The 14268-nt window shown below is 39.9% G+C and overlaps 1 protein-coding gene across 2 annotated transcripts in view; it reads right to left on the bottom strand.

Moving 5' to 3' along the window:
* Positions 1-2888: 2888 nt before the first annotated feature.
* LOC128688904 (neuronal acetylcholine receptor subunit alpha-6) overlaps positions 2889-14268 on the bottom strand; it is a 35194-nt gene continuing 23814 nt past the window's right edge. For both annotated transcript variants that reach the window (XM_053776944.2, XM_053776942.2), the window contains exons 4-9: positions 12295-12404; positions 11117-11330; positions 9437-9614; positions 7837-7989; positions 4393-4565; positions 2889-3688 (exon numbers count right to left, since the gene is read on the bottom strand). In XM_053776944.2, coding sequence (XP_053632919.1) covers positions 3518-3688; positions 4393-4565; positions 7837-7989; positions 9437-9614; positions 11117-11330; positions 12295-12404 — 999 coding nt within the window. In that variant the 3' untranslated portion in view covers positions 2889-3517. The remainder of the gene's footprint in view (positions 3689-4392; positions 4566-7836; positions 7990-9436; positions 9615-11116; positions 11331-12294; positions 12405-14268) is intronic.

Raw genomic sequence — 14268 nt, 5'->3', positions numbered from 1 at the left:
AGAGGGAGAGGACCTAGTAGCGATCAGTGAAGAGGCGGGGCCAGGAGCTGAGTCTCGACCCCTGCAACCACAATTAGGTGAGTACAATTAGGTGAGCATGCGCGCCTGTGCGCACACACACACACACACACACACACACACACACACACACACACACACACACACACACACACACACACACACACAAGGTGACAGAAGTAAGACGAGAGAGAGGGGTGGATCGACTGCATTTTTTTTGGACTGCAAGAAGGCCTTCGACACAGTTCCTCACAAGAGGTTACTGCAAAAGCTAGAGGATCAGGCACACATAACAGGAAAGGCACTGCAATGGATCAGAGAATACCTGACAGGGAGGCAACAACGAGTCATGGTATGTGACGAGGTGTCAGAGTGGGCGCCTGTGACAAGCAGGGTTCCACAGGGGTCAGTCCTAGGACCTGTGCTGTTCTTGGTATATGTGAACGACATAACGGAAGGGATAGACTCAGAAGTGTCCTTGTTTGCAGATGATGTGAAGTTAATGAGAAGAATCAAATCAGATGAGGATCAGGCAGGACTACAAAGTGACCTGGACAGGCTACAAGCCTGGTCCAGCAACTGGCTCCTTGAGTTTAACCCTGCCAAGTGCAAAGTCATGAAGATTGGGGAATGGCAAAGAAGACCACAGACACAATATAGTTTAGATGGCCAAAGACTGCAAACCTCACTCAAGGAAAAAGATCTGGGGGCGAGTATAACACTGAGCATATCTCCTGAGGCGCACATCAATCAGAGAACTGCTGCAGCATACGGGCGCCTGGCAAATCTACGGATAGCATTCCAATACCTCAGTAAGGATTCGTTCAAGACTCTGTATACCATTTACGTCAGGCCCATACTGGAGTATGCAGCACCAGTTTGGAATCCACACCTAGTCAAGCACGTCAAGAAATTAGAGAAAGTGCAAAAGTTTGCAACAAGACTAGTCCCAGAGCTACGGGGATTGTCCTATGAAGAAAGGTTGAGGGAAATCGGCCTGACGACACTGGAGAACAGGAGGGTCAGGGGAGACATGATAACGACATAAAATACTGCACGAAATAGACAAGGTGGACAAAGATGGGATGGTCCAGAGAAGGGACACAGACACAAGAGGTCACAATTGGAAGTTGAAGACTCAGATGAATCAAAGGTATGTTAGGAAGTATTTCTTCAGTCACAGAGTAGTCAGGCCGTGGAATAGCCTAGAAAGTGACGTAGTGGAGGCGGGAACCATACATAGTTTTAAGGCAAGGTATGATAAAGTTCTTGGGGCAGGGAGAGAGAGGACCTAGTAGCAATCAGCGAAGAGGCGGGGCCAGGAGCTATGACTCGACCCCTGCAACCACAAATAGGTGAGTACACACACACACACACACACACACACACACACACACACACACACACACACACACACACACACACACACAGGATGTTCCAGAGAGGGGACACAGAAACAAGGGGTTATACGTAATTGGAAGTTGAAGACTTAGATAAGTCAAAGAGATGTCAGGAAGTACAGTGGACCCCCGGTTAACGATATTTTTTCACTCCAGAAGTATGTTCAGGTGCCAGTACTGACCGAATTTGTTCCCATAAGAAATATTGTGAAGTAGATTAGTCCATTTCAGACCCCCAAACATACACGTACAAACGCACTTACATAAATACACTTACATAATTGGTCACATTTGGAGGTAATCGTTATGCGGGGGTCCACTGTACTTCTTTAGTCATAGAGTTGTCAGGAAGTGGAATAGTCTAGCAAGTGATGTAGTAGAGGCAGGAACCATACATAGTTTTAAGAAAGGTATGATAAAGCTCATAGAGCAGGGAGAGAGACCTAGTAGCGATCATTGAAGAGGTGGGGCCAGGAGCTATGTCTCGACCCCTGCAACCACAAATAGGTGAGCACACACGCACAGGCATGCACACATGCACACACGCATGCATGCACACACACACACACACACACACACACACACACACACACACACACACACACACACACACACACACACGCGCGCACACACACACATCGGGTAGAGGCTAGGTGAAGAGGCAGGGCCAGGAGCTGTGACTCAACCCCTGCAACCACAACTAGGTGAGCACATACACACACACACAACAACAACAACAACAACAACAAGGGGGCACAATTGGAAATTGAAGACTCAGGTAAGTCACAGGGATGTTAGGAAGTATTTCTTCAGTCACAGAGTTGACAGGAAGTGGAACAGTCTGGAAAGTGAGGTAGTGGAGACAGGATCCATACATAGCTTTAAGAAGATGTATGATAAAGCTCATGGTCAGGAAGAGAGTGACCTAGTAGTGACCAGTGAAGAGGCAGGGCCAGGAGCTAAGACTCGACCCCTGCAACCACAATTAAGTGAATACATACAAACACCGAACAGGCCAAGTGTCTTATTGACAAGTGACTTTGACAAAATGGTAACTAACACACACAAAGGTTCTAGAGTATGTATTAAGCATGAGAGTTCTCACACACTTAAGATTGTTGTTCTCCTTCAGATTACAACAAAGACTGAGTCCAGTAATATTATTATGGTGATCATTATACACACATCATTATGGTGATCACTGTATATACATTACGATGGTCATCATTGTACACACATTATTACCGTGATCATTGTATACACATTATTATAGTGAGCTTTGCATTGTTTGCTTCTTTATTTTTTTTTCTACATGTCGGCCATCTCCCACCAAGGCAGGGTGACCCAAAAAAGTTATCTATAGTTATTAATTACTCAGCTTTTAATCTTCAATAATTCAAGTATCCCAGTGTACTACTTGTAAGTGCAGTATATTCCTAAAATTACTTTGTTATAATTAAGGTTAAGAGATGTACTGACTTATATTTAATGATATGTACAGTACTTACAATATAAGCAACCTCAAATAAGTATTTAAAAGTGCATTTATATTATTATTACAAAAATTAGGGTATTGTACTGGCCTGCTGCTACCCTGATCTATAACATATTATATAAAGTAAAAAAGCAAGAACTTAGTTTACTTAAACACATTCATCATGCAGGATGGATTTATTGGTAGAAATAAATGCAAAGACACTGGACACATTCTAGAAATCTCCAATTATGAATTTTAAAGTTTTCAGATGAACAGTATGCGATTCATGGTTACTAATGAAAAACATGGTCCTTCTTTTGGAAAGAAATATAACTTTGCTCCCTTGCTCCCTCAAACTTGAAGCTAGAATCTCCAAGATGCTGCATTTTCAGGGAAAAGCACCTTGAATGGGTCTTTGTCATATGATGACCTGTTCAGAGATGCCGTCGGCCCCATGGCGGGGGTGCGGCAAAAAGCAACCACTGGCATGTACCACTACGTCTACTGACACATAAAGAAGGTAGCTGTTGGTCCAGTGACAAGCCATGGCAGACACACTCCTGGCTTAATGTTGACTCTGGTCTGAGTGATGCATGATGACAAAGTTCTGGAATCTTTAGAATCATATGGGGGCGACATAAGCAATGAGAGTGATGATGAAGGTGGCAACGAAGATGAAGGCAGCAATGCGGTCAATGGCAGCAGCCACCAGTAGCCACTCATGGAAGTAAGATGTTGGACGTGCCTCCTCCAACACTTCCCCATCTTCAGCCCCTCCTTCACTCAGACCAACCTTCACCACACACACAAACACACACACACAAAAAAAAAAAACTTTTGAGAGCATCATCAATATCAAAATGGATTATATGCACTTAGGTATTGAGTATATAAAGAATCAAATCGGTATAAACTGTACTGGCATTAATTCGTAATGTACAAGCAATAGTGTAACTTTACATTATTTCCACTAAAGTAGGAAGCTAATAAACAGGCAGATTATATTACAGAATACTCAGAGGAAAGTGCTAAACCCATAGAGATCATAGAGTACTTCGGCAATGAGAGGTAAACAGGACTGCTTCAATGAAGGAAAGATAACTTCAATTCTTTACATAATAAAGTTGAGCGACACCTGTGACTGTTGGTATGTGCCACATTTCTTGAATTATAACACACCTGGCTGCTGGCAGGTGCAAGGTGAGGACATACAGGCAATGGCCTCCAACAGACACAGGCCAGCTCATGTGGCCATGCAAAGCATACCTTTAAATAAACAAATATTATCTTGGAAATATGCCAAATGCACACTGCCTGTTGTAAGTCGAGTGGCCTCACACAAATAAATTCAGCTGGAAGAGCAAGAGAGTTATCTAGCACAAGCAAAAATTATACCTGACACAAGTAAAAAACCAGGAAACTCAGATAAGAGTCAGGCGCAACAGGTAGTGATCCACATGACACAAATAACAGAAATGGGTGACAGAAAGTACTCACTTTGTGAGTGTAGTCATGAAGGAAGAGTAGGCGTGCAAAGGGTCCTGTGAGGAATTTCTTGAGGAGGAGTGGTGGAGGGTAGTTGAGGTGAGGACCTTGGGTAAGGCGCAGTAGACCTCCACAAACAACCACACTCACTACCACCACACCCAGTGTCTGCCCGTAGAACTTTACTGCAATCATACACAAACTCAATCAATATAATGTAATTTAAAAATATTAAGTGAAATATAAAATCAAGAATATTTGCATCCCTAAGATAATAATTATTCTTCTGTGTATACTGTATACATACACTACAAGACTTACTACACTTCTTTCTTCTTTCAACACACCGGCCGTATCCCACCAAGGTGGGGTGGCCCAAAAGGAAAAACGAAAGTTTCTCCTTTCAAATTTAGTAATATATACAGGAGAAGGGGTTACTAGCCCCTTGCTCCCGGCATTTCAGTCGCCTCTTACGACACGCATGGCTTACGGAGGAAAAATTCTGTTCCACTTCCCCATGGAGATAAGAGGAAATAAACAAGAACAAGAACTAGAAAGAAAATAACAGAAAACCCAGAGGGGTGTGTATATATATATATATATGCTTGTACATGTATGAAAGAGGGAAAGGTACCTAGGGATTGGCGGAGAGCATGTATAGTCCCTTTATATAAAGGGAAAGGGGACAAAAGAGATTGTAAAAATTATAGAGGAATAAGTTTATTGAGTATACCAGGAAAAGTGTACGGTAGGGTTATAACTGAAAGAACTAGAGGTAAGACAGAATGTAGGATTGTGGATGAGCAAGGAGGTTTCAGAGTGGATAGGGGATGTGTAGATGAAGCGTTTACATTGAAGCATATATGTGAACAGTATTTAGATAAAGGTAGGGAAGTTTTTATTGCATTTATGGATTTAGAAAAGGCATATGATAGAGTGGATAGGGAAGCAATGTGGCAGATGTTGCAAGTATATGGAATAGGTGGTAAGTTACTAAATGCTGTAAAGAGTTTTTATGAGGATAGTGAGGCTCAGGTTAGGGTGTGTAGAAGAGAGGGAGACTACTTCCCGGTAAAAGTAGGTCTTAGACAGGGATGTGTAATGTCACCATGGTTGTTTAATATATTTATAGATGGGGTTGTAAAAGAAGTAAATGCTAGGGTGTTCGGGAGATGGGTGGGATTAAATTATGGGGAATCAAATTCAAAATGGGAATTAACACAGTTACTTTTTGCTGATGATACTGTGCTTATGGGAGATTCTAAAGAAAAATTGCAAAGGTTAGTGGATGAGTTTGGGAATGTGTGTAAAGGTAGAAAGTTGAAAGTGAACATAGAAAAGAGTAAGGTGATGAGGGTATCAAATGATTTAGATAAAGAAAAATTGGATATCAAATTGGGGAGGAGGAGTATGGAAGAAGTGAATGTTTTCAGATACTTGGGAGTTGACGTGTCGGCGGATGGATTTATGAAGGATGAGGTTAATCATAGAATTGATGAGGGAAAAAAGGTGAGTGGTGCATTGAGGTATATGTGGAGTCAAAAAACATTATCTATGGAGGCAAAGAAGGGAATGTATGAAAGTATAGTAGTACCAACACTCTTATATGGATGTGAAGCTTGGGTGGTAAATGCAGCAGCGAGGAGACGGTTGGAGGCAGTGGAGATGTCCTGTCTAAGGACAATGTGTGGTGTAAATATCATGCAGAAAATTTGGAGTGTGGAAATTAGGAAAAGGTGTGGAGTTAATAAAAGTATTAGTCAGAGAGCAGAAGAGGGGTTGTTGAGGTGGTTTGGTCATTTAGAGAGAATGGATCAAAGTAGAATGACATGGAAAGCATATAAATCTATAGGAGAAGGAAGGCGAGGTAGGGGTCGTCCTCGAAAGGGTTGGAGAGAGGGGGTAAAGGAGGTTTTGTGGGCAAGGGGCTTGGACTTCCAGCAAGCGTGCATGAGCGTGTTAGATAGGAGTGAATGGAGATGAATGGTACTTGGGACCTGACAATCTGTTGGAGTGTGAGCAGAGTAATATTTAGTGAAGGGATTCAGGGAAACCGGTTATTTTCACAAAGTCGGACTTGAGTCCTGGAAATGGGAAGTACAATGCCTGCACTATAAAGGAGGGGTTTGGGATATTAGTAGTTTGGAGGGATATGTTGTGTATCTTTATATGTATATGCTTCTAAACTGTTGTATTCTGAGTACCTCTGCAAAAACAGTGATTATGTGTGAGTGTGGTGAAAGTGTTGAATGATGATGAAAGCATTTTCTTTTTGGGGATTTTCTTTCTTTTTTGGGTCACCCTGCCTCGGTGGGAGACGGCCGACTTGTTGAAAAAAAAAAAAATGTATGTGTAGTGTGACCTAAATGTAAGTAGAAGTAGCAAGACGTACCTGAAATCTTGCATGTTTATGAGACAGACAAAAGACACCAGCAATCCTACCATCATGTAAAACAATTACAGGCTTTCGTTTTACACTCGGAAGAACGGTAGTGCCTCCCTGGGCGGTTGCTGTCTACCAACCTACTACCTAGGACTTACTACACCTCTGTGTTTATTTTCTATGCAATATACCAACTCTATACAGATTTAATGTCAAAAAGAAAGATAAATTCATTGCTTGTAGTAACACTTGTAGGACTCTTAGAAACACTGAATGTAGTAGAAATTGTTTCTTAATTAAGAAAGTAGACTGATACAGTGCACGAAACATTATGTATTTTTTTTATCATGCCAGTCATCTCCCATCAAACTAAGGTGACCCAAAAGCAAAAGAAAGCAGCATTTATCATCACTTATTCAGCAGCCCTTGTGGCAGAAGTGCACAGACATCACATTTCTAATGACCCTTCAAACTGTAACATCCCTACCCCACCCAATATACACATAATAATAAACAAAGAAATATACATAACAATGGTGTTCAAATACATGTTATATATACACACGTGATGATATAAGGCAGTATGTATGTACTATACTACTGCCCACGTGATGATATACTCATGTAATAATATAATACTGTGGGAACATCCTATAAACCAGTAATGATTATTTACAATGGAAGATTCCTAATATCCTAAAATGTATGTAACATATATTAGGAAATTTTGAAGATGCTTGTGAGGCAGCAGTATTGAAGAAAACCTCAAGCATGGTGAGAGAGAGATGTGGGATTTAAGGATGTATACCCGAAGTGTACCTGGAGGGTGTTCTGGGGGTCAAAACCCTTGTGGCCCAATGCATGACCAGGCCTCATGGTGGATCAGGGCCTGATCAGCCAGGCTGTTACTGGCGGCCACATGTAGGTTCATTTAATACTGATAAAAAGAGTCGTACAAGATAGGGATTTGGATTCATCAAAAAACTGACAGGAGAGAGGTATACAATATAGAAATGTGGATTCATAAAATACTGAATAGATACTACTGTATTAGACAGTGAAGCTGGACTCACCAATGATGGGGACGGAGGTGCCAAGTAGGGGAATGGCATGGGCCAGGTAGAGGAGCTGCAGTTGGGTAAGCAAAAGAGCAATGCAGCCCACCATCACCCGCTTGGCATGTGTCAGGGGCAGCAGAAACTGCACCAGCGTTATCACTGACACAACTGCCATATAAGCTCAGATCAACAGACTGGGTTCATTTGTGGCTAATGTTATTTTTTATTAAAAGCATCTATAAACATAGTACAATAGTTTTTGTTAAATATAACCAATAAATTAATAATATTCCAGTTATTGTATATAACACAAACACACATGACAACTGCAGAAAGACTTGGACAAACTGCAAGAATAGTCCAGCATTTGGCTGTTTGAGTTCAACCCCCGTGTATGCATTGTACTGAAAATGGGAACTGTGCACAGGATAATAATAAACAGAACAATTAGAAGAAAATCTTACAAAGCTAGAAAAGACATACAAGAGAAAAGATCTTAACATACAGGGTACTCAGTGTAATATACATCTTTACAGTACATTAATTATTTTATGTTTGTCTGTTTATTTAGTGTTTAACTGTTAATGTTTTTCTTACTGTCATAAGTGATACCTGTCATTGTGTGACAGCAGTGATAATGTCCAGGCCCTTATTCATAATAACCCACATAATTTTCTTCATTATTTGCCATTTTTATAATATTGTATGATAGGTTTGACACTGAGCCAAAGGAAATGAATGTAGGCAGAGTATTACCCTTAGCAAACTGCTAGAGTGTCCTCCAACCTCCACCTGTCCCCCCCCCCAGAACAAATAAACAAGCAAAAACACACACACACACACACACACATACACAGGGTAGACAGGAACAGGGTGTTTGAGAAGAGACAAATGGGAATATGGATGCTAAAGACAACGATAAACCACAGGAATGTCTCAAGATGGTCAGGAAGTGGAATGATCTTGATGAAGTGGTGGAGACAGGCTCCACATGTAGCTGAAAGAACAAGAAAGATAGGCCCAATGAGGTTAGGAAGAAGTGAATCTGGCAAGTAGCAAGTTGAGAGGCAGGGCCAGGAGCTCAGACCCCACCCAGCAACCACATACAGGTGAGTTTGAACAGGAGTGTTCAAACTTATCTAGAAACTAGAGATAGTGCAGTGGCTTGTAATGGGACTTGTCCTGGAGCTAAGGGGTATGACTTGTGAATAAAGATTTGACAAAATGAACCTAATATTAGAAGATACAAGGACCAGGGGAGACATGATCACAAAATTCAAGATACTAGGAGGTCTTGATAGGATGGATAGGAACAGACTGAGAGGCCAGAAATGGAAATACAAGTGGATGGATGAAAGCTTAAAGTTGCAAATGAGCCAATGAGATGTGAGGAAATATTTCTTCAGTCAGAAAATATAATGACTTAAATACAGAAGTGGTGGAGGTAGACCCCATACACAACTTGAAGAATAGGTATGGTAGGATTCATGAGACTAGGAATGAGTAAACTCACTCAGCCATGGCTAGGAGTTGAAACTTGACTCCAGCAATCAAATTATTACACCTAAGTCAGCACACACAACTTAATAAGATACAACATCAGAAAGAGACTCACCGCAGGCAGGCACGACAACAGTGGAGGAGAAGGTGGGAGAGATGCGAGTGATGGAGAAGGCAGCATGCATAACAAAGTAGGGCTCAGGCACGTTCTGGTACCTAAAGTCCAAGCGCTGCAAGGTTCCCCCATTGACACGCCAATGGGATGACGTCTTCAGGTTGTACCTATTGCTGAGCTGCAGTGATACAATATTGCAGTTACTCCTTCACCAAATAAACTTTCATGTGTTCAAGTTAAGAGTCACTCCAGGAGCAGAAACTATACTGGTGATTCACAAAATTCTAATAACACAATTGCAAACAAATCATGGAACAGGTGGGGCTTGAACCCATGGCAAGCGAGTCCTAAAAACTCGCCTGCATTTGTAGTCACAGTGGCAGCCCATGCTAACCTCACTATGGTGTGTAGAGATATACCTAGTTTGATGAATCTTATTAGAGCCAGCTGGTCCAGTGGTTAACACACTGGCCTGTGAGTTTTAGGACTCACTTGCCGTAGGGTCAAGCCTCACCCATTCCATGATTTGATACTGATGATATCAGTGTTGAGGAACAAAGAACACAGTACAAACACTATATTGGTAGTGTCAATGTTGAGGAACAAGGAACACAGTACAGGCACTATATTGGTGGTATCAGTGTTGGGGAACAAAGAACACAGTATAGACAACATACTGGTGAGGTCTGAGTTGGGGATGATAGAGCACAGTACTAGCACCATGCTGGTGGTGTTAAGTCTTGGTGTATCACAGAGTACAATTCAAGCACTACAGTGGTAGTGTCAGTGTTAACACCTGGATATATATGTACGTACACTGTAAAGAAATAAGCCGTAAGTTACTTTTACCACCATATAGCCCAATAAGATTATTAAACAGGAATTATTATAATTAAAGTGGATTATAGTACATTATCTTATAAGCTTCAATGTAAGGAAAATCAAAAGTTAAAATTTTATTTCCTTGACTTACATAGAGGTTAATACAGTATATGCATTTCTCTGAATAATTTGAGGACTCACAAAATCTACCAAAAAATGTAATTTTCCATCAAATATCTATTAAAATTACTCATCCAGTTTCATTATATTCTGGGAATTCAGTTAATCAGTTTCAGTGCTTACAAGACAGTTAATTTTGTATGCCCTGTCCTAATTTTGGCCTGACCTATTTCCAGTATTCTTATTCATTATCAATGTTTTCTCACTATCGCCCTTCATATTTTCTGCAGTTAAGCTTTCTAGCTTACCAACTCTGAGATTTTTAAGTACAGTCCAGTACAGCTGTTTTTATTTTTTAACACCTGCTGTCTCTCACCAAAGCAGGGTGAACCAAAAGTTCCAGGAAGCACATTCACCATCGTTCATTCAATTGCTGTCTTGCCAGAAGCATGCTGACTCGTACTAAACAATAATTAATTTTAGTGTTAGTTATTAGTAATCTTTAAAATTGTTAACCCATGGAGTCACTAATGTACTGATTCTAATAACTGTAAACTATATTGCTATACTATTATTGCTTCAATTGTCTACACAGAAGTAAAGCTGGCTAGACTGAAGTTAGTTCATATTGCAGGATAGCCCTGACATGGACTGTAAAGTTTAATTCAGTCTTTCCATGCTGCTGTATGTTACTGTCAGATTGTACTGTTCACTATATATAACCCAAGGCAGGCTTACCGCTTTAGTGAAATTTGGATAGCTGAGCTCGACCTGCCAGCCATGAGTTGTCCAGGAGCCAAAGTAGATGTGGCAGGTCTGGGTGTCATAGGGCCAATGAGAGAGATCCATGGGACACTCAACAGAGATGTGAGCAGGTGGGAACCAATAAACTAACCCACTGAACACCAGCAGGTGGGTCTGCCCGTAGTGGTTGATTTCTGTGATATCCGCACTGTTTAAAAAGAAGAAAATACAGTTTGTCTCTTCCTGAACCTACTACCCTGACTGTTGGGTCACAATGTAATCCAGACCAAATTTCAAGTATTCTCTGTTCATGCAAGATTATCAGATATTTCTTTCCTGTAAATAATGGGTAGCTAGGGAAGTGTCATTTCTATCATGGCAAAACCTAAGTTAAAATGTAAGAGTGAAAACTTTGTATATAGATGAGTGAAGACTGGAGGGAAGAGCTTGGTCAGATTGTTGCTACTGATGTGTTTGTGCAAGAGAAAGAGATAACTGTGACAAGCAGGAACGAAAATTTAGAAAGTGAAAAGCTCCAAATTTATGTATGTAGATGTAAAATAAAAAAATATCTATTATGTTATAAAAGACTCCAGGCCCCAGTGAGACTGTTTGTGAATTAAATAAGACACACAAATTCCAAACCCTTGACAAAAAATTTTTGAAAGCTTAACTTAATTCTTGTGTGTGATTCTCTAATCAAACATAAAAAACAGGAAATCTGCTGCATTGATAATAGAAAGAGGAAGCAGGTTTACCTTCCAAGAAATATCTGTCTCACAATATACTCTAGATCACCACATTATAAATGTATGGGCCACTATATTTCAAATGATTCAACTCCTTGTCCAAATTTATTTAGGCCAATAATGTGGTTATGCTATCACACACCTGGTTTTAAGGCAGCACAGGTGTATATTACAATTACTAATACATAATCACAACTTTTATTTTCTTATAACATATAAAGACCCCTGCTTCTCTAATGCAGCAATTCAGGAAATACTGCATCAGCCAGGTGCTTAACTCACACCTTGCCCACCTCCTGGGCAAGGTGTGAAGTGCTCGTACTGTACATGGAAATAAGAAGCACATGTTGAAAAACAAGACTGGCAACATTATTGTAAATATTGCTGAGGTGAAGACAGGAGGGTTGTGGGCTCTTCACCTACTTGTTGTAGACAGTAATGTCAGGTGTCCAGAGCTCATCATGGCTAAAGTGCACTTCATCAAGTCCTCCATAGTCCTTTGGGTCCCATAATATTCGGCTGTCACGCCAAATCTAAAAAACAACGACCAGTTTTAAAACAGCATTTTGATATACAGATGGAGAAACACTGAAAAAGCTGTTCACAATGCAAGTTACAACCAATTAAGATAAAATATGACAGATAACTTTATTTTCCAAGATGATACCTTAAAGTTACAATAGTAAGTTAACAGTGTATACATCTTACAAGAAGCCCACAATTATGTACACTCAGTGGCACTTTATTAGGTACACCTGTACATCTGCTCGTTAATGCAGTGGCAGTACCTCAGTGCCTAAAAGCATGCAGACATGGTGAAAAGGAATGAAATGGGATCTAAGTGACTTTGATCATGGAATAATTGTTGGCACCACAATGCATTGCTGAGCATCATTTGACCTGACCAGATAGTTGTCTAATACATACTTTAGTGTGTCCTGTGCAATAATTAATCTATGATCTCTTCCTTTCTATTCGTCAGTCTGCCTGATGATGTATTGAATGACAGATACATTAAATTATACATTTTATTACACACTGGCAATTTCTAATGCATTCACCATAACTCACTTTTTAGCTGTCTTACCATAAGTGCATAAACATCATGATCCAATTATGTCCCAATACACTGTTGCATCTTCACCCAATGTTCAAAGTACAGCAACTGTAATTTCCATTATTTATTAGTGAGGCTCAGGTTAGGATATATAACAGACAAGGGATATATTTTCCAATAAAAGTGGGCCTTAGATAGGAATGTGTAATGTCACTGTAGTTATTCAATGTCATTATAGTTTGGTCTTGTAAAAGATATTACTAGCGTATTAGAGAAAAGTGTGGGTTTAAAAATAATGATTCTGATATTAACCCTTTGACTGTTGCAACCCCCAATCCTGAGGTGTCTCCTGGTGTTGCAAAATTTAAAAAAAAAAAAAAATTATTTTTTCTTATGAAATGATAGAGAATCTTTTCCCGATTGTAATGACACCAAAAAAACGAAATTTGATGGAAAACTGACAGAATTATGCTCTCGCAAAGTTAGCGAACTCGGCGCTGTTTACAAATCGGCGATTTCGCCCACTTTGAGCCCTATTTTCAGCTAATTCCATTATTCCATTCGCCCAAACTCATAGCTATTTCTTTAGAACTCCATTTTTTCTATCGATTGAGTATAAGAAACTGCCCATTTACCGATTTCAACTACCTAATAATGTGGTCAGAAATTTGCAATTTGGCCAATTTCACAAAAACTAAAAAATATGACAATTTCAAAATAAGGTCCAGAATGAACAATGCAGACATTCCTGGCTCTAAAACAACATTTTCTTTGTTCATCAGTCATGTCTCCAGGCCCCTCTGATATTACTCTTGCTTTCTATTTTGAATTTTTATTCAAACAAAAAATAGAAGACTTACTATTATGCAGACTACTGCAATACTGAAATAATTGTATAAATAACATCAACCCATTCATGACTGCATATTAGAATGGCTAGTTGGACATTTATTGGATAATGGCATCATTTGTTTACTTTTGAACATTGGCAAAAATCAAACATTTCCCCTACTTTGAGCTCCATTTCTAGGTTCTTTTTTATAGTAAAATCAATCAAAATCACCTCTATTTCTATAATATGTTTTCCATTCTATCAAATGAGACCAAGAAAACGAGAATACAACCATAAATATTATACGAAAATAGACCACAAAGTCGGCATTTTAATTAAAAAAAAACGGTCGGAGTTTTTTTTTCTCATTATGCACTGCGTGCTCCAGGATTTTTTTTATATGGTGCACACTCACCACATAGACCCATTCTCTCACATGTGGGCCTACCAGCTTTCTCCTGCTTGATTTGAAGCCGCTAGAATTTATGAGTATATATACGTCAAACAT

This window comes from Cherax quadricarinatus, chromosome 16, assembly GCF_038502225.1.
Source record: "Cherax quadricarinatus isolate ZL_2023a chromosome 16, ASM3850222v1, whole genome shotgun sequence".
Taxonomy (NCBI): Eukaryota; Metazoa; Arthropoda; class Malacostraca; order Decapoda; family Parastacidae; genus Cherax; species Cherax quadricarinatus.
Note: the sequence above shows the minus strand (reverse complement) of the source record. Positions and strands in the feature narration are given on the sequence as shown.